The 20,005-nt window shown below is 27.5% G+C and overlaps 4 protein-coding genes across 4 annotated transcripts; 3 read left to right on the forward strand and 1 right to left on the reverse strand.

Annotated features, from left to right (window-relative positions):
* The first annotated feature begins 196 nt into the window (after positions 1-196).
* LOC123261270 (methylenetetrahydrofolate reductase) lies at positions 197-2,176 on the forward strand. Its single transcript, XM_044722840.1, has 4 exons — positions 197-372; positions 633-847; positions 917-1,397; positions 1,799-2,176. Exons 1-4 carry the CDS (start codon positions 242-244, stop codon positions 1,848-1,850), a joined length of 879 nt encoding a protein of 292 aa, XP_044578775.1. The 5' UTR covers positions 197-241; the 3' UTR covers positions 1,851-2,176.
* On the forward strand, positions 2,015-10,238 carry LOC123261269 (probable citrate synthase 2, mitochondrial). Its single transcript, XM_044722839.1, has 4 exons — positions 2,015-2,176; positions 5,854-6,009; positions 6,921-7,844; positions 8,861-10,238. Exons 1-4 carry the CDS (start codon positions 2,132-2,134, stop codon positions 9,125-9,127), a joined length of 1,392 nt encoding a protein of 463 aa, XP_044578774.1. The 5' UTR covers positions 2,015-2,131; the 3' UTR covers positions 9,128-10,238.
* Positions 10,239-11,814: 1,576 nt separating this feature from the next.
* On the reverse strand, positions 11,815-14,172 carry LOC123261157 (ADP-ribosylation factor-like protein 5B). Its single transcript, XM_044722671.1, has 3 exons — positions 13,639-14,172; positions 12,089-12,533; positions 11,815-12,014 (listed from the first exon to the last, which is right to left on the reverse strand). Exons 1-3 carry the CDS (start codon positions 13,682-13,684, stop codon positions 11,966-11,968), a joined length of 540 nt encoding a protein of 179 aa, XP_044578606.1. The 5' UTR covers positions 13,685-14,172; the 3' UTR covers positions 11,815-11,965.
* Positions 14,173-14,924: 752 nt separating this feature from the next.
* Positions 14,925-18,357, forward strand: LOC123260624 (6-phosphogluconate dehydrogenase, decarboxylating). Its single transcript, XM_044721838.1, has 4 exons — positions 14,925-15,348; positions 16,266-16,489; positions 16,588-17,458; positions 17,821-18,357. Exons 1-4 carry the CDS (start codon positions 15,338-15,340, stop codon positions 18,161-18,163), a joined length of 1,449 nt encoding a protein of 482 aa, XP_044577773.1. The 5' UTR covers positions 14,925-15,337; the 3' UTR covers positions 18,164-18,357.
* The last annotated feature ends 1,648 nt before the right edge of the window (positions 18,358-20,005 follow it).

The raw sequence follows: 20,005 nt of genomic DNA on the forward strand, positions 1-20,005 counted from the left end.
TAAAATTCTTAGATTTTTTTTATAAAAACTTTCTAAATAATGATAAATTCAGTGAAAAATTTTTTTATAAACTGTTTTGCCGCTTTTACTATGTCAGCCATCTGCTTTTTAACTTAGTTTTAAATTAATCCGCAGCGCGCGCTGTTGTCAATCCTTCCAGATATAAAACTGCAATATAAAAGTGTCAGTTTCAGTTTTTATTCATTTATCAGAAAGTGATTTCTATTAATATAAACTATCAATGATGAATATTTCATCCATAAATAATTTTAATTACGATTTGAAGAAAGTAATTAACGAAAAATGGGAAGAAAAAAAAATTTTTTATAGTTTTGAATTAATAGAGTGTCAAGATAAAATTGTTCATCAAACGTATGTATGATTGTGAAATTTTCGAATCCTTGACATCAGAAAATTTTTATTTTATTAATTTATTTATGATATTAAAGTTAGCAGTCGTTTAAAAATTATTTTTTAACAAAGTTCTTCCAAAAAATTATTTAAAAAAAATTCTATTTTGAATTTTTTTAAATTTCTACTTGTCAATTTTTTTTTGCCACAATTTGTTTTTAAAAAAAAAACTTATCAAATATATACTGAATTAATTTTTATATATTATTTATTTATTAAAGCTTTTTTACGGATTTACAAGAATACTCTCCACTATTTTACGCGTTAACTTGGCGTAAAAACTTAAATATCAACAATTTTAATGACAATTTATTACAAATGCCCAAAAATACTCTATTACACGTGACAGCAAGAGGAAAAACTAAAAGTGACGTTAAAAAAGTTTTAAATAAAGCTTTAGAGCTTGGAATTTGCAATATCTTCGCTCTTCGTGGAGGTAATTATTATTAAACAAAACTATATTTAATAATGAAGTTTATTTTATTTACTTATATTGTTCTTGTAGACAATGAGTGTACAACTGGAGATTTTTTGTACGCAGTAGACCTTGTAAAGTTTATAAAAAAAAATTACAATGACAAATTTAGTATAGCAGTGGCTGGTTATCCCGACAGACACCCAGAGTCCGTGTCTAAAGAGTCGGAATTTTTTTATCTAAAAGAAAAAGTTGACGCAGGAGCTGATTTTATTATCACTCAGATAATATTTGATTCAAAAGCGTTTATTAATTTCATAAAAGACTGCAGAGAAAATGGTATTGCTGTTCCAATACTTGCCGGAGTGATGCCTATAATTAATTATTCTTCTTTAATGAAGACTATAAATGTTTGTGGGCTCAAAATTCCTGAAATTGTCCATAAAAAGTTGGAAAAAATTAAGCAAGATGATCTAAGTGTCCACCAATATGGCGTTAAATTAATAATTGAAATAATTACCGACATTATTGATCACGGATTTTATGGATTTCATTTTTTTACATTCAACAAGTGAGTAATAACAATAATAATAATTATTTAAGCAAAATATTAATTTTTTTTATTAAAAAAATTACAAAAAAATTTTTTCATTTGTAAAAAACTTCAAAAACTATAAGTGCAATTTTTTAAAAATATTTTTTAGTTCTAATTTAATAAATTAAGCAAAATCAAAAAATTAAAAATGCCGGCTAACTTTATTAATATTACATTTTTATTACAGTAAAGTTATCAGTCACTTGATAAGTTTTCAATTTTATTTAATAAGTAAATTTGCTCCGAAAAATAATTTCTAAAAAATTGCATTTTTTATTTATTTAATTTTCTAAATATCAATTTTCTTTGACATAATTTAATTGTTAAAAAAAATGATAAAATATCTGCTAATTTAATTTTCATTAAATTTTTTACAGCTCTAAAACAGTTTTGGAAATTTTAAATTATTATTTAAACAAACAAAGTTAAAATTTCCCGCGTTAGCAACTGAAAACTTCAGAATTGGTCGATTGTCCATCAAGACCCGCTCATGCGCGGAATTTTTTCAGCCCCCACGCATGCGTGCTTAAAAGAAAGCGTGTGTGTGGAACACCGTGAGTGTGGCAGCGTATGTGCTTTTGGTAGTCGAGTTGGGCGCCAGATCTTTGCGCGGTTGGTTCGGTCGATTATACAGAATAAGACTTGCTAAGGGATAAAACCTTCTATCTATCACAAGTACCCACGTTTCTTGCATAAGGATAATAAGGACAATGGCTCTATTCCGTTGTACCGCAGCACGATGCTTAGAATTCCAAGTAAGTTTTTATTTTATATTAACAATTATTTTTTTTTTTTAACATTAAAATCTCCTCACGAATCTCATATCGATTACTTTACTTTCACACTAATTTCATCCATCCTAAAAATTCTTCTGCTTTTCGGAGCGTCTCTATTTCTAGTCTCGAATTAATACACTCCCTCTTTTTCTTAAAAAATCCAACGGGACCTCCCAGTTTATAATTCTAATTTAAATTCTATTTTTTATTTTATAATTACTAATTATTTATTTTTAAATCCATTTTTTCCAGAAAAAGTCGTAAAATTGACAAGTAGTTTAGATTTTTTATATTAAATATTAAAAAAAAAAAACTTAGCTAAAATTTTAGAGTAATATCTTCTGATAAAGTTATCTAAATCTACAATTGAGGCGTTTAGTGTGTTTATTCTCGTTAAATGAAGTATAAAATTAATTTATTTATAAATAATTTATTATTTATTACATTAAATATTTCTAAAGCGTCAGTTGAATCTTATGCATGCGCTCTTGTGACAAAGACCTGTCAATAATTACGTAACTCTTTTTCTTAAATCCATAGTTAATTAAAAAAACTAATTACTATTTTTCCTCATTAACATTACCGAAAAAAAGGCCATTCAAAAATTTACATAAAATTATAAAGAAATAAAAACTACACGTAGTAAATGTTTCTGAAAAATTGACTGTACCGACTGTACCTGAGAAGCCTACGGACAAAAAATCTCAGGTCAAAAGGGAGAAGGGCCCCTCTTAAATATCTAACATTTATATCGGCTCACACAAGATTACATGTGATACTTTTACCGAGTTAACTTAATGCTTATGAGATTGTAGGGACAAATAACTTAAAAATCCAATAACGTGACCAGTTTGTTGGATTGCTGGTAAATCAATAATCATAACCCAGGTCATTTTTATTCAGCCTTGTTTTATTTATTATTAAATTTAGATTCTACAAATGTTGCCCTATTATTATGTAACTAAACCTTCAAGGTGATACCCTTGACCTTCAAATAGGAGCATCAATTTTTTATCAATAATTTTTTTAATAATAATTTAATTTTCTAAAAATGTAATTTTTTTTAAATTAATTTATTTGTTAAAAAAAATTAAAAAATTGTCAAGTGACAGCTAAATTTAATATCATATTAATTAATTAATTTTTAGGTACTTAAAAATTAAAGTAACAAATTAAAATATGATAACTTGTCTTGGACGCCCTTTAACCGAGACATTAAAATTAAAAAAACGTGTTTGGTAATCGAGAACTAAAATTAGCGAAGATTCGAGGCCGAAAAACTGCTCCACTCTCATGATCCACATAGATCAAGGCTCTTACGTCTTTTAAAATCATCCTGGCTGCCAATTTCACGACCTCGGTCACTAAATTCCTATAGATCACGTAGGACATTTTTTTACAATCAATAATTGTCCCTGATGATATGAAATCATCAGATAGATTTTTAATTTTTTCTGATTATTATCTACAATTAAATATACATAAATAATTATCATAAAAGAGAACCTTCGGCTTAGCATTTGCAATTAGAAAATTACCTTTATTGTACGTATATACATCGACATCATTATCTAACGTAAGGCATGTGTTAAACTATTTTCGAACTCGCTATTAATAATTCTTAAACATTTGTCTTGTAAAATAAGTCAAGGCTTCTTTAATGTATTTTAAATGCTTTCAAAAAATTTTTTTTTATTATAGTAATATAAAGATATTATTTACACTTAAGTACACAATAGATGACTCGGCGTTGTGTTGAAAAACTTCCGACTTACCTTCCTATCATCGAAACATAATTACTTGTGATATGGCTTACAATTTATGCCGATAATTAAATTTTTATCAACACGGTTATTGTGTCACTTGTTAATTAAAGACACATTTGATAACAAGTTAACAAATCGTTCAATATATACAAACAAATAATTTTTATATTTATCATAAATAATATTTTTAAGAATTTAGAGAGAGAAGCTGCTTAAAACTATTGCTCGTGACAAAAACGTTAGACTCTACATATGTATCATTTCACGTTTATATATTAAAAGCCAAGCCACGTGGCGTTAGAAATTTAGTATGATATTCAAATTTTATTACAGAGAAAGTTTATGAAAACAAGTTTTGTTCATTTCATAAATACAAATATTTATTTATCTAAATTCTGGTTTACTTAAGTACTTATTCTACTTTTTAAAAACATACGGCTTTATTTTATTACTTTGTTATCTTGTCATTAATTTTGTCTGTAAAACACAAGTACAATTCATAGAAGATTAAAGTTTTTTTATTTTTATTTTTTAAACAAAATGAGCTCACAATGTCTCGATTGTTAAAAAAAAAATAAAAATACCGCTTCTTTATTAATTATTATTATAATAAGACCACGCCACGAAAAATCGCGTGATCTTAGTGACGCAAGCAAAATAAATCGTCCCACTCAGGTGGATCTTGTTGTAAAAATAGTGATAAAAAATATATTACACAATCATTCTAATCGTTGATTCGTCGTGATTTCCGTCACAATGTATAAAAAAAAATTATACACCGCTGTCCTGATTATAGTCAGATTGTTTTTCATTCATCGATTGAATATTCTAGTTATTAATTTTTACTTAGGTGTTCAATTAATCAAAAAAATCCAGAAATTTTTAAATCAAATTAAAAAAAAAATATATATCATATATTTATATATACTTTCACGGTATCAGTATATTTCCTCGATTATAAGCAAGTGAATCAATGACGTCATACGAGGAAGCTAGTTTTGTCCAAGGTCAATTTATCATCAATTTTAACATTAAAATCACCGGATTAAAAATTATTTATTTTATTTATTAAATTACTTATAAATTTACAGTAAATTTTTTTTTTTTCAATAGGATCAAGCTTTAATATTACAGTTTAATTTTATTTAATAAAATTTATTTAATCAGGATATATTGTTGTACACAATGATGTTTTACGATATTTTCATGAGGTCGGAAGTGTCTATAACTCTGAAAGTCAATTGGAAGATCACATGCGATAAGTCTTCACGTGATTTTTCGTGGCTGATGAATGTTCATAATTTTATTTTTTTATTTATGATATTTTATTTGTAAAGTAATACCTATAATTATATTTAGTCTGTTAAAATTGTTTTGCATTTAAATTCACCCGGTTTTTAGTTACCGACATCTAAGACATTTATTGATTGTAACTTGCGACTTTTGTAAAATAAGCGGTCGTTAACTGACAAATTTCTTATCTTTTATTATCTTGATTTTTTAACCAACATTAATTCATATTAAATATTTAAACAACAGACACATGTCCAACAATTAAAATAATTACAGCAATAGAATGAAATTTTCCAGTTATCTCTTGTAATTATAAATTATTAATTAAATTTAATTTATTTATAAAGAAATTATGTATCACACGACCTTTAGATTCGTCTTACTCTCCAAGTGTAGTGATGTTCATTTACAACTGTATTATGATACGTTCTACTTACCCCGATATGAGAGACCAAAAAAAAAAATCCCACGTCGACCCACATATTACTTACCTGCTACTACATCGTTCTTCCCGCAATAATTACTCTAATTTAATTTAAAATAATAAATTTCTATTGAATAAATTTTATTTACTGACAAAAATTTTTTTATTTACAGAAAATAAGCTCAACAACAATCATCCGTTCTTTGTCAGCTGAGACAACGGATTTGAAGAAAGTTCTTGCTGAGAAAATCCCGAAAGAGCAGGAACGTGTAAAGAACTTCCGTAAACAGCATGGAGGTACCAAAGTCGGTGAAGTCACTATCGATATGGTAAGAAATATTAAAAATACTATGATAGTTAATTTGAAAGACATCTGATAATTTTTCTAATGAATAAATTTTCAGAAGAAAAAAAAAATTCCATCTTCAAATGCTTTAAAAAATTTTTTTTTTTTTTTTTTAATTAGTTTATTGCATTACACTCTTACAAATATATTTTTGCCAAGGGGGTACATAGTATAATTTTGCATTGTGAATATTCTATAAAATAAAATAAATTTTCATTTATAAAAATAAATATAAAAATATGTATATACATCTCAAGCGTCACATAAAAAACTGTTGACTTTTTGGTAAATTTTATTTAACAAGAAGTTAAAAATTAATAATTGCCAACTTAAATTCAACAAAATATTACCAAAAAAATTTTTGTGCCGCCTGGGATATAATAATTAATCTGTCCATCATAAAACTTTTGTAGTTTTGTTTTTTTTCTCCACACAACCCGAGGTTATAAATTATATGCTAGATATCACTGGCTTAAATAATTAAAGGTTTCAAAATAAAAAATACAATTTCTTAAAAATAATTTTCTATTTCAAGACAATTAAAAATATTGTTAAGTGTCTGCTAATTTGTGTCATAAAATACCACCATGATTAAAAAAAAAAAAAAAAAAAAAAAAAAAAAAAAAATTAAAAGTAATTCTATTTTTAAAATAAAACTTATCGTAATATTATTTTTCTAAATTAATAATCATCTGATCGATAAGTTATTAAAAAAAAAAAAAAAAAAAATTTAATATACTTTGTCAATGTGCTGATAACTTTATCGTAGTTACTACTGGGACCTATTGACCCACTGATTTTTAACTTTCATTAAATCATCTCTCTACAACTCATTCTACTCTTGATTCAATCAATTAATTTACCACCATAATAATAACAACAATTATTTTTTAGATGTACGGAGGTATGCGTGGTATCAAGGGTCTAGTTTGGGAGCCATCAGTATTGGACCCAGAAGAAGGTATCAGGTTCCGTGGAAAGTCAATCCCGGAGTGTCAGAAATTATTGCCGAAGGGCCCAGGTGGCTCCGAGCCACTTCCAGAAGGTCTCTTCTGGCTCCTGATCACCGGAGAGCTGCCCACTGAGGCCCAAGTGAAAGCTATCTCCAAGGAATGGGCAGCCAGGAGCGCTCTGCCCGCCCACGTGACCAAGGCCCTGAACGACTTCCCGAAGACTCTCCACCCAATGACCCAGTTCTCGGCGGCGATCACGCTGCTCAACAGCGAGAGCGAGTTCGTTAAAGCCTACAGCAGCGGAGTCCACAAGTCTAAGTACTGGGAGACGACCTACGAGGACTCGATGAATCTGATCGCTAAGCTGCCCGTGGTAGCTGCGACTATCTACCGCAACATCTACAAGAACGGCAAGGGCTTGGGCTCCGTCGACAGCGGCAAGGATTGGTCCTGGAACTTCGCGAACATGCTCGGTTATGACAACAAGGAGTTTGTTGAACTGATGAGACTCTACCTCACCATCCACACGGATCACGAGGGTGGAAATGTATCTGCCCACACTACTCACTTGGTCGGGTCCGCTCTCTCCGACCCCTACCTCTCGCTGGCCGCTGGTATGAACGGTCTCGCTGGACCTCTTCACGGTCTGGCTAACCAGGAAGTCCTCGTTTGGCTGATGAAGCTCAAGTCTCAGGTTGGAGACAACCCCTCCGATGAGAAGCTCAAAGAATTCATCTGGAGCACGCTCAAGAGTGGACAGGTTGTTCCTGGATACGGACACGCTGTGCTCAGAAAGACTGACCCTAGATACACTTGCCAGAGAGAGTTCGCCATGAAACACCTCCCCAATGATCCCATGTTCAAGGTAATTTTATTTTTATTATTATTATTTTTATTATTAAAGCGCAAAAAAATTTTTTTCCGATATACGCCTTTTTGACTTTAAGAAGAAAAAATTTTTTAAGCCAAAAGAGCGTATATAAAAAAATAGTCAAAGTAGTGTCTAAGAACTTCTTAACGTCGAGATCTAATAAAAAAATTATTTTTGAAAATTCAATTGAAAATACTATCAAAGCCGAATTTTTTAAAATTGTCCATTTATTTTATGGTTTTTTCATGGTTTCATATCATTCTCACCAATAGTCAATTTATCATGATAAGTATTTAGGCTGCATTCGAAAATGCTCTATCTCTAGATACATAATTAAGAAATTACCTTGTATCTTGTCAACTATTGACATTTTTAAAGATATAAGCTCATACCGATGTTACACTCATCAAGACCTTTCATTTGAGTACCCACATCAATTTTTCATATATTTTATATATTTATATATTTCACAAATACCATATATATAAAATATATAAAAAATGCCATGTGGGTACTTAAATGAAAGGTCTCGATGAGTGTAACACCGAAATGAGTTAATATCTTAAAAAATGTCAATAATTAAGAAATGACGTTGTATCTTGTCAACTATTGACATTTTTAAAGATATAAGCTCATACCGATGTTACACTCATCAAGACCTTTTATTTGAGTACCCACATCAATTTTTCATATATTTATATATATTATATATATGTATATATGAAAAATATACCAAAATGCATGTGGGTACTCAAATGAAAGCTCTTGATGAGTGTAACATCAGGATGAGCTTATATCTTTAAAAATGTCAATAGTTAAAAAAGTACAATGCAATTTAACAAAATTCATTATTTAATAAAGCAAAATTTTATTTATTTATGTTTAATGTCACGGAAGTTTTTTTTATACGCCCTTTTGGTTTTAATAACGCATTTTATTATTGTTTATATCATCAAGCATCAATTTAATTGAAACAATTAATTATAATAATTATTGATGCTTTATTTCAGCTTGTCTCTCAAGTCTACAAGATCGTCCCTCCAGTTCTATTGGAGCTTGGCAAAGTAAAGAACCCATGGCCCAACGTAGACGCTCACTCCGGTGTGCTCTTACAATATTACGGAATGAAGGAAATGAACTACTACACCGTGTTGTTCGGAGTATCCCGAGCGCTTGGTGTTCTCTCCGCTCTGGTGTGGGACCGTGCTCACGGTCTCCCAATTGAGAGGCCCAAGTCACTCAGCACAGATCTCTTGATGAAATCTGTTGGAGCCTAAACAGGATTATTAGCAACTATTGTTACTAGTTAAAGGTCACCGCGTGCAACAATAGGCATCATCAAACAACCGAGGTCGTTTTAATGTCATCTTTACTTTAACACTAATTAATTATTATTATTAGCGATCTCGTACAAGCTCATTTATATTATCTATTATTACTATCGTTACATTTAACGTCGCTGTGTCGAGCAATTAATTAATAATCAATTTATTTTGGATAGTATTTTTTTCTGGTTCCGTTAATTTGATACTAGGTTTTTATTTTGAGAATTTATAGGAAAAAAAAAAAATTTTTGCGATACATCGAGTTAAATGTATGAAAATAATTGATTTAATGAATTAGCTAAGGGATTTTTTTCCCCCAGCTACAACCGAGTATTTTAAAATCTGATTAGTTTTATTTGAAAATCAAATTATCATTTATACTCTCGTGTTTATTTTATTTACATTACTCATCATCGTCATTATTATAATTATTATTATTATTATTACCATTATTATTACAAATCATGTTTATTTAAATAAAGTAATAAATTAATTGAATATCAATAAGTCACTGAAGTTAGATGTTGAAGAACGGCATTAACTTGTGGTCGAACGAATGATATAAAAAAATAAAATCATGTTTATGGAGACACTAAATACTGCCTAGATGTTGTGACTATTTTAGAGCTACATTGTTAGAATTAATAAACGAACAATAATTAGAGGTTCAATAATAGCTGATAATGATTGTTTGAGTAAGTAAATCGATCGAAAAATTATTTAAGTAAATTTCGATAAAATAGGTCATCAGCACTAATGCCAAATATATTTGGTGCTAGTCTGTATTATTGATCGTTCAACAGTGTGTTCTTAAGTAATAAATAAAAAAAAAAACAATACAATAATTTGATAATAATAGATAATCATAATTTAACTTAATTGTTAAATCACTAGATTATTAAAAAAAAATTTTTGAATAAATAAATCATTCGACAGGTTTTGACTTTGACCTCAGTTTTAAAAATTTGTATAAAATGCGGGATGATCAACATCCACTCTGAATGAATGAGTGTGTGATACCTAATTTATAATAAACGAGAAAATAAATAGAAATCATACAGTATAAATTGTCTAGTTATTTATAAAATAAATTTTAACACATTCGGCTGCCCAATTTTAAAACACAGTAACTGCAAAATTTTTATACCTGATTTTTTTTAGTATTGCTGCATTTCTTATAACTTGTAGACCTTAATTTCAAGTATTTTTTCTTGAAAATATTTATATTCAAGTATTTTCTATTTATAAATCCAATTTTTTAGCAAACTTTATTTTTTTAATAATAAAAATGTTTTAAAATCTTAAAATTGTTAGTTACTGTGTTTTGAAATTGGGCAGTCGCATTTATTACATTTTGAAAAAAAAAGATTTATTTTTATTTATTTATTTATTTATTTATTTATTTTTTTTTTTTTTTTTTTTTTTCAAGTATAATTACGTTATTAATTGGTTTATTTTATTATATTTCATTCTCACAAAACTAAATAGTTAAAATATTTTCTATTCGGATAATAGATAATCATTAATTTGATAAAATTGAAATGTTATTTTGTATAAAATTCATGATTGTTTCTCAATATGAGAAAAAAATTATTCAAATATTTTAATATAATTATTTTTACTCGATTTAATTTTTTCTTTCACTCATACGTCAACGCGTCAACAACATACTTTGTCAGAATAAACATTTTTGATAGCAAGAAATCCCTAATTGCCTAACAGAGTATTTATATTTATAAAGATAATTAATTAAAAATAAAACGTGAAGATCGATGACATTTACAATGAAGAAAAAAATTAATCAACAATTACAGGATACAAATATTAATAAATCGATAAATATAAATTACAATAGTAGCTGTAATAATTAAATTTATAGGTTTAACTGCGTTATAGTTACGAATCTCAATATTAATTTACAATTTAACTATTAATTTTTGATTTAATCAAGCGCGATACATTTAAAACATTGTATATTCAGTAGACGAACACTTGTTTCATTGAAACCACGTATCACAGAGCAGTCTCTATATAATTACAAGTTAGTCGGGCTTGTTAAATAACCTTGTGTCGAAGTCTTACAATTCATTACATGTACTTATACTTATATATGTTTTCGGCGCTAATATAAATCTAATAAAACTCTGAAGAACTGTTAACGAGAGTACAACGAATGATTTCACTACAAAAAAAAATCTATATTCGGTAAAAACTAAAACGGAGGGATCTTTTTTAATTTTTAGAGATATATACAAGAAAAAAAAAATTTTTTTTAATATATTTACACTCTAGTTGCGCAACAAACCGAAAAATTTGGCTTCATCGTAGTTACAATTTTTTTTATTTTATTTAATTAATAATATTAAAAAAATGGACGGGATTTCGATGTCCAATTTTCATAATTTTAATTTTTTTTCGCTATTTAAATTTTAAATTAATTTTTTTACACTCAAATTCATCAAAATCAAACAGTTTTAATTAAAAAACTTTTACTTTAAAAACTAATTTATCAAGATCCAGTATTTCCCGTCCATGTACTGATTTACTAATTAAATTTTCCACTTAAAAAAGTGCAATTAATTAAATTAAACTTAAAAATGCATTACAAGTTTCTTCCACTTAAATTATCAACCCCTAAAAATTTGTACAACCTTTACTGCGATATTTATTTCTAAAACAAAATTAAAAAAAAAAAAAAAAAATGAAGAAATGTAAAAAGTAAATTCATTCACATATTTTACATAAAAATCACTCCAAGCCTGGAGTCAAATTATATTTTTATATCGTACGTCATGTTTTTTTCAGACGACCGACTATCCATTCGAGACCTTGGTATAGTCTAAAAAAAAAAAAAAAAGATTATTAATAAATGCATAAATATTCAATTGGATAGATAAAAGATTAAAAACTTACCCTTCGCCCGTGAGCGCACAGCAGCTCTGTATATGCCACTGGTGCTTCTTTATTGACGTCAGATCAAGCTGCCGGGATATCTCAGCTGCGCTCATGCTTCCCTTGAGGTCCTGCTTATTCGCATAAACAAGGACGTTGGCTTTAGACAATTCCTCGTGATTCAGCATTGAGTACAGTTCATCCCTTATAGTAGTAAGTCTTTCTCTATCCGTACTGTCAATAACCATGATAATAAACTCCGTGTTTGTGTAATAAGTTGACCAAGCTGCTCTCAAACTCTGCTGGCCTCCCAAATCCCACATTATGAAGTGGATATTTTTCCATACTACCTCTTCGACATTTGAGCCTATTGTTGGAGATGTATGGACCACTTCATTCATTAAAAATTGATATAATATTGTTGTTTTTCCAGCATTGTCTAGACCAACCATTACTATTTTATGCTCTGAAAATATAAATAATTAAAAAAAATTATTTTTATGCTTTTTTAGTGATAATAATTTGTCAGATATTTTTTTATTGTCGTAATAAAAAAAATAAATAAATAAATAAAAAAATGCTTTATCTTTGTTTAAAAAAAAAAATATTTCCTTGTTTAAAAAAATAAATTGATAAACAGGTATAAATGTCTCATTAAATTACAATAAAGAAGCAAGTATGCAAATATAAATATTAATTCAGTTTTTTTGTAAAATATAATTAAAAAAAAATGAGACACGTAATTATAGTAAGGAAATAAATGACATTAAAGTTAGCAGTCACTTAACAATTTTTTAATTTTATTTATCAAAAAAATTATTTTTAAAAAATTGCATTTTTTATTTTTTAAAATTTCTAAATGTCAATTTTTTTTTGCTATAATTTATTTGCTATACAATTTTAAAAATCATTAAACGTTAAATTAATTTTCATAGGAAATAATGAAAATTAAGTTAGCTTATAATTAATAATTTAAAAAATTTTATAGCAAATAAATCATAGCAAAAAAAATTGACATAGAAATTTTAAAAAATAAAAAATGCAATTGCTTAAAAATAATTTTTCTGAACAAATTTTTTTGATAAATAAAATTAAAAAATTTTCAAGTGACTGCTAAGTAATGTCATAAGGAAATATTTTAAAATAGTTATTGTTTGTTATCAGATAGATAACTCTAGTATGTTAAAAACATAAAACTTTCACTGCAAGAGAAAGCTTTTATCCATTGATATGTGCCAATAAAGAACATATATACAGATATAAATATATACATATTTAACAAGGCCAAACAATTGGCCTCAATAGAATATCAGTGACCAAGATAAATCAGCTGATTGCCGATTTAACTCTTTAATAATAAAACTACCATTAAATCTATAGAAAAAATAAAAAAAAAAAAAAAAGGTAATTACGACACTGCACTAAACCATATGCTAACATTTAATTGAGTTAAATTAAACAATGAGGAGCATTAAAAAATTTCCACTCTTTATCTGACAATAAGATCACAGTCCAAGATCATGACGCCCGCATAAAGCTTTTATCTTGATGGTAATAGCTCTGTTTCTCACCTTCGTTGCCAAAAAGGCTCCATAACTTTGACAACAGCAAACCCATCTTTCTAAATAGTTTTTTTAAATCGTTATTATTAGTTATAATTACAGTAATTAACGAATATCAAGTATCACGGTTCTTGAAAGCACACAATCAGATGTATTTTATTTATAAAATAAAAAATATATTTGGCGTTGATTTTAGCATGTTATGTTATATACTATACCACCAGGGTTAGGTTCACACTTTTTACTCCGAACTATGAGTATTATTTTTTAATATTTATTTATTTAACATTTATTAGTGTTACTACATTCGCAGACCTCAAATGTTTTGTCAAATAAACGCACAGCGCTTAAATTCATTATACGTGTAATAATAACTTCTGAAGGAAATGACGGAATTTATTATTTTATATTATTATTTATAAAAGTAACGGCGCGGAGGCTTGGCCTAATCTAATCAAACTTGATCACTACTGGCGACATGTTGCTCTTGGCAGCTACAATCTCTGTACTGAAACTCTTGGCCAATCGCAACTCTTTCTCTGACGTCATTTCAGAGATACTGTCGTTTGATTGGCGCGCTAAGATTTCCATTAAATTTACGCGCGAAATTTTGAATTTGTTTTTAAAAATTTTGTTTTTTTTTATAAAAACAAAATTTTTTCCATTTTATAAATAAATTTTAAACAAAATTTATTCATTAAAAAAAAATTAAATTTGTGATTGTTATTATTATTAAAAAATGACACTGACGTTGACAGATATTAAAAGTTTTTTTATAATTTTATAGCAATTAAATAATTATAAAAAAAATTTAATAAAAAAATTACAAAATTGAAAATTAAAAAAAAAAATTTAATTTATAATTGTTAATTATTATTATTATTATTATTATTAAAAAATGACACTGAAGCTGACAGATATTAAAAATTGTTTTATAATTTTATAGTAATTAAATAATTATAAAAAAAATTTAATAAAAAAATTACAAAAGTGAAAATTTAAAAAAAATGATCAGAAAAAATTTTTTCAATAAATTTTTATTATTGTAATTGATTTGTAAAGTAAATTAAAAAAATTGACAGTTGTCAGCTAACTTCAGTATCATATCTCAATACACACTTATAAATTTTATCAGCTGTCTTGTTAATAATTTTTATTTAAATAAAAAATGTCATGAGTTACGACGATAATATTCAAATTAAAAAACCGCAGATAAGTAAATAAAAATGATTAAAATAATAAAACCACGTAAATGTAAATTGATGAATAATAAAATACCCAAAAAATGAATTACGCTATAAAAAAATGTAGATATCTCAATACACGTGACATTATCGCATGGTAGGGCAGAAACAGCAGATGTAAGTACCACGATCAGCGGATAGAAGGCAATTTTTACTTTTATTTAGTTAAATAATATTTTAATCACAGTGTAAGTGAGCGTTACGTGGCAACCTAAACCTAAGCGCCGTGATTGGTTCAGAGAGAGTCGGCTGATTTGAGCCGCGAGTGTTAAGGACAACTTAGGTGCTCTATTGTTTCCGGTTAAACGCAGCGTCATAGTTAACTTGTTGCTCGAAAACACAGGACGTATCTCTGCGCACCGCTAATCTTTTGTACTTTATTTCAATAAATAATAATAGTTATCGTTACTCAGTAATTGCACTACCTGTACCCCGTACCCGGTTAATACTTAAAGTACTTCATCATGAGTGAACCGTAAGTAATAATTATATATTTTTCGAGTTATAAATTATAATTTATATGTGAAATTGTTGAGTCACTCAGTAGAATTTTCCATCCAATTGTTTTTTCAACCATGGACTTTGAATTGTTAGCTCTAGCTTTCATTTTTATTTTTGTTCTAACCTAATAATCTAAGTTATTTATTATTGAATAAATAATAATTAAAATAAAGTTAGGAAAATCTGACAATTTTTAGAAGTTTTCTTCTTGAAAAATTTACAACAAAAAAATATGAAATAAATTTAACAGATAATTGATAATTTTAAAAATTTTTTAAATAAATTAATTATGACAAAAAATCAGTAGAAAACAAAATTGACATTTAGAAATTTTAAAAAATAAAAAATGCAATTTTTAAAAATAATTTTTTTGAAAAAATCTATTTGTTAAAACAAATTAATAAATGATTAAGTGACTGCTAACTTTAATTTTGAATAAACAATGCATGCAATTTTTCACAATATTTTTTTAGTATGAAAATTAATTTAGCAGACATTTAATAATTTTTGTGACAAATAAATTATTGCAAGAAAAAAAATTAAAAATAATTTTTTAAAACAAATTTGTTTGTTAAAAAAAATAAAAAAATGGTCAAGTGACTGCTAATTTTAATGTAATTTTTTTAGTTTTCATTTAATTAATAAAAAAAATTTTTTAAATTGATGAAATTAAAGGTAGCCGTCACTTGACAATTTTTTATTTTTATTTAACAAAAAAAATATTTAAAAAAAATTGCATTTTTAATTTCTAAATGTCAATTTTTTTCTTGTCATATTTAGTTAAAAAAATTTTAAAAATTATCAAATATCTGCTAAATTAATTTTCATAAAAAATTTTTAAATGTTCAATACTTTCACTATCATTAATAATAATAATAAATTGTTTTTTAGAACTGCAGATATTGCTCTGATAGGACTGGCGGTAATGGGCCAGAATTTGATATTAAATATGAATGACCATGGATTTGTAGTATGCGCATACAATCGAACAACAGACAAAGTAAAGACTTTCCTTGAGAATGAAGCCAAGGGAACAAAAATAATTGGAGCATTTAGCCTAGAGGAAATGGTCAGCAAGCTAAAGAAGCCTAGACGTGTAATGTTGCTGGTAAAAGGTAAAAAAAAAAAAAAAACTACTATAATAAATCATAAATAATAATTAATAACAAAAGTTTACCTTGAACTATTTTAACCGCTTATTCATCATAATTAGCTGGCTCTGCTGTTGATGCATTCATCGAAAAATTAATCCCGTTGCTGTCAGCTGGAGACATCATCATTGACGGAGGAAATTCCGATTACCGAGACACTGAGCGCCGTACGATAGATTTGGAGAAACGCGGGCTCTACTACGTAGGCAGCGGAGTCAGCGGAGGAGAAGAAGGCGCCAGGTACGGACCATCGTTGATGCCGGGTGGCAACCCGAAAGCCTGGCCGCATATTAAGCCCATTTTCCAGGCGATTTGCGCCAAGGCTGACGGAGAGCCCTGCTGCGACTGGGTCGGCGAGACCGGGGCTGGACACTTTGTCAAAATGGTCCACAACGGTATCGAGTACGGAGATATGCAGCTCATCTGCGAAGCTTATCATATCATGAGAGACGCTCTGCGCATGAATCCAGAAGAAATGGCCAGTGTGTTTGATGAGTGGAACAGAGGCAAGTTGGACTCCTTCCTTATTGAGATCACTCGGGACATCTTGAAGTTCAAAGATGACAAAGGGTTCTTGTTGGAGAGGATCCGGGACACTGCTGGGCAAAAAGGAACCGGGAAGTTAACTGTCAATGCTGCTCTGGAGTATGGAGTCCCGGTTACGCTTATTGCCGAGTCTGTTTTCGGGAGATTCATTTCTGCTTTGCAGACCGAAAGAATCGAAGCTAGTGGTGTTCTTGGTGGACTCTTGGATGTTTACAAGGGCGACAGGAAAGAGTTTTTGAAGGACTTGGGGAAGGCTTTGTATGCTTCCAAAATTATTTCGTATGCTCAAGGGTTCATGTTGATGCGAGAAGCTGCTAAGGTTAATAACTGGAACTTGAATTACGGAGGGATTGCTTTGATGTGGAGAGGTGGCTGTATTATTAGAAGGTAATTTATTTTATTTATTTTTATGAAAATTAAATTAGCTGAAGCTTGAAAATTTTTATAATTTATTTTATTTAAAAAATTTCACAAGTTGAAAATTTGAAAAATTATCTGTGCAATTTTTTTATTTATAATTTAATTAAAAATTATTAAACGTCGACTAATTTATGAAAATTAAGAGCCGACATCTAAAAATTTTTAGAATTTTTTTTTATTGAAAAAATTATTACAAAAAAATCAAAAAAAAAATTTCATTTGTAAACAACTTGAAAAAATCTAAGTGAAATTTTTTAAAAATATTTTTTAGGTATAACTTTAGTATTATTTAATATTTGTAAGTTAATTATTGTTGTAATTAATTACAGTGCCTTCCTGGGAAATATCAAAGAAGCTTTTGACAAAAATCCAAAGCTCTCGAGTTTACTAATGGACGACTTCTTCGCCCGAGCGATGAAGGAGTGTCACATGAGCTTGAGAAAAATAGTCTCGGTAATTGTGATGATTGGGATTCCAATGCCGGCGCTTTCAAACGCAATTGCGTTCTATGACTCATACCGAGCTGGAAAATTACCCGCTAATTTACTCCAAGCTCTTAGGGATTACTTCGGAGCTCACACTTACGAGCTGATTGGACAGGAGGGAGTTTTCGTCCACACCAACTGGACAGGCCGTGGTGGAAATGTCTCCGCTACAACTTACGACGCGTAATTAATATTTTTCAATTATTTTCCTCCAAGCGACAGTACAATATACATGATGTTACTTGAAGATTGTTGAGGTCAGTCATTAACTGAACTTGTAAATAAACAATACTTTATTTTAAGATTACTATTAAATAGTGTTATAAACATATTTTCAATGTATTAAATATTTTTGGTAATAAATTTTAATATATAAGGGAATATATTTTTTAAATTATTTTACAATTAATTAATTAATAATGAGCAGTAGTAAAGATTTTTTTTTGCTAGATTTATTAATTTTTTTTTATCATATTTAATATGTATTAATTACAAGGTCTAAGAATTACTTGAATTCAAAATCACAGTCTTAGTTGAAGAATTGACAGCAGAAAATACTATCTGTTCTCTATCCATATAATTTTTTGTTTTTGTTAATATACATACATAGTTCATCTCTGCGTGTGATATCTGATAAGTGTGTCTATTTACACAACATACAAAATAATGTTTAACATGCGTGTATACACTCGTTACATACATACATTTTTAAAAAAATCAAAAATTTTATGCACTCCATTTTTGTTTTTTTTTCTTTTGTGTTTTTTTTTGTTTTTTTTTTGTTTTTTTTTTTTTATAATTATGTACAGTTATTTTATTTTTATTCTATAATATGATAAAAATTATAAGAATAGTTTCATAATAATTTTAATAATAAATTGGGAGTAAACGCCCACACACGATATGCACTTACTTGTGCGTAAACAATTATTACGCTCGTGTTAATCGCATAACAATAGAATATAAATGTCAATAACACGAGGTGTGCCATAAAACAATAACATCTTCAATTAATCACGACGTATTATAATAATAATAATAATAGTAATAATCTGATTTTTTTTAATTATTCATCAATAAATCTAATTAAAAGCTAATAAAATTTTCATTGGCTCATTTTTCATATAGTCAACATTATTAATTTACAGTTTATTTACTCTGATTATTATAATTGCGTTTATATAGAAACAATCAAAAAATACTAGTCGTGATTTTAAATTATTATTTATTATATTTTACACACCGTTCTATAGATAAAAGTTTTCAGTGTAAAATCTCTTTTTAATTCTCCTAAGGTTTACGGTAAAAGCATTTTAAATAATAGTTATCATTTTTATAATAAAAATATTTTTTGGATCAATTATTGCATAATTATTTAATAAATAGACTGACTTATAATTTGATTTTAAAATTAATTTTTTCAAAAAATTTTTAAACTTCGAAAATTAATGCAGAAATTTTAAGCATTGATTCAAAATTTTTTTACATCTAATAACAAAATTAATTATTTAAATAATATAATTTCTGCATTAATTTATTGAGTTAACACACATTCAATAAAAATAATATTATTAAAAAAAAATCATTGATTTAAAAATTTAAAAACAATCAACCAATGCCTTTACTCGGTAAATAATAATATTTATATTTATATACTAAGAGAACTTATTCTGGAATGTATTTAATTAAATCAATTTATCTTTTCACAAATTTATGATTAAAAAAAAATTATTGAGTAAACATATCAATTTAACTAAAAAAAAATTTTAGAACAAGTATTGTAAAATTTTAGAGTAAAAGTATTTTTTCTTTTGAGTTACGACATATTTACAATTAAAATAAACTATTTACACATTGGTAAGATCAATTAAATTACATAAAACACTAATAATATTATTGATAATTTAACTACATATACTTCGGTAAGATCAAAGTAATTTAATTATTATAAATAGATATTACGTTGATCGAGGAAGTATCTTTTAGTCCATTGTTCAATTGAAGTTGTTTTTTTCTTTTTACAATTAAA

The sequence above is a fragment of the Cotesia glomerata genome, linkage group LG3, assembly GCF_020080835.1.
Source record: "Cotesia glomerata isolate CgM1 linkage group LG3, MPM_Cglom_v2.3, whole genome shotgun sequence".
NCBI lineage: Eukaryota > Metazoa > Arthropoda > Insecta > Hymenoptera > Braconidae > Cotesia > Cotesia glomerata.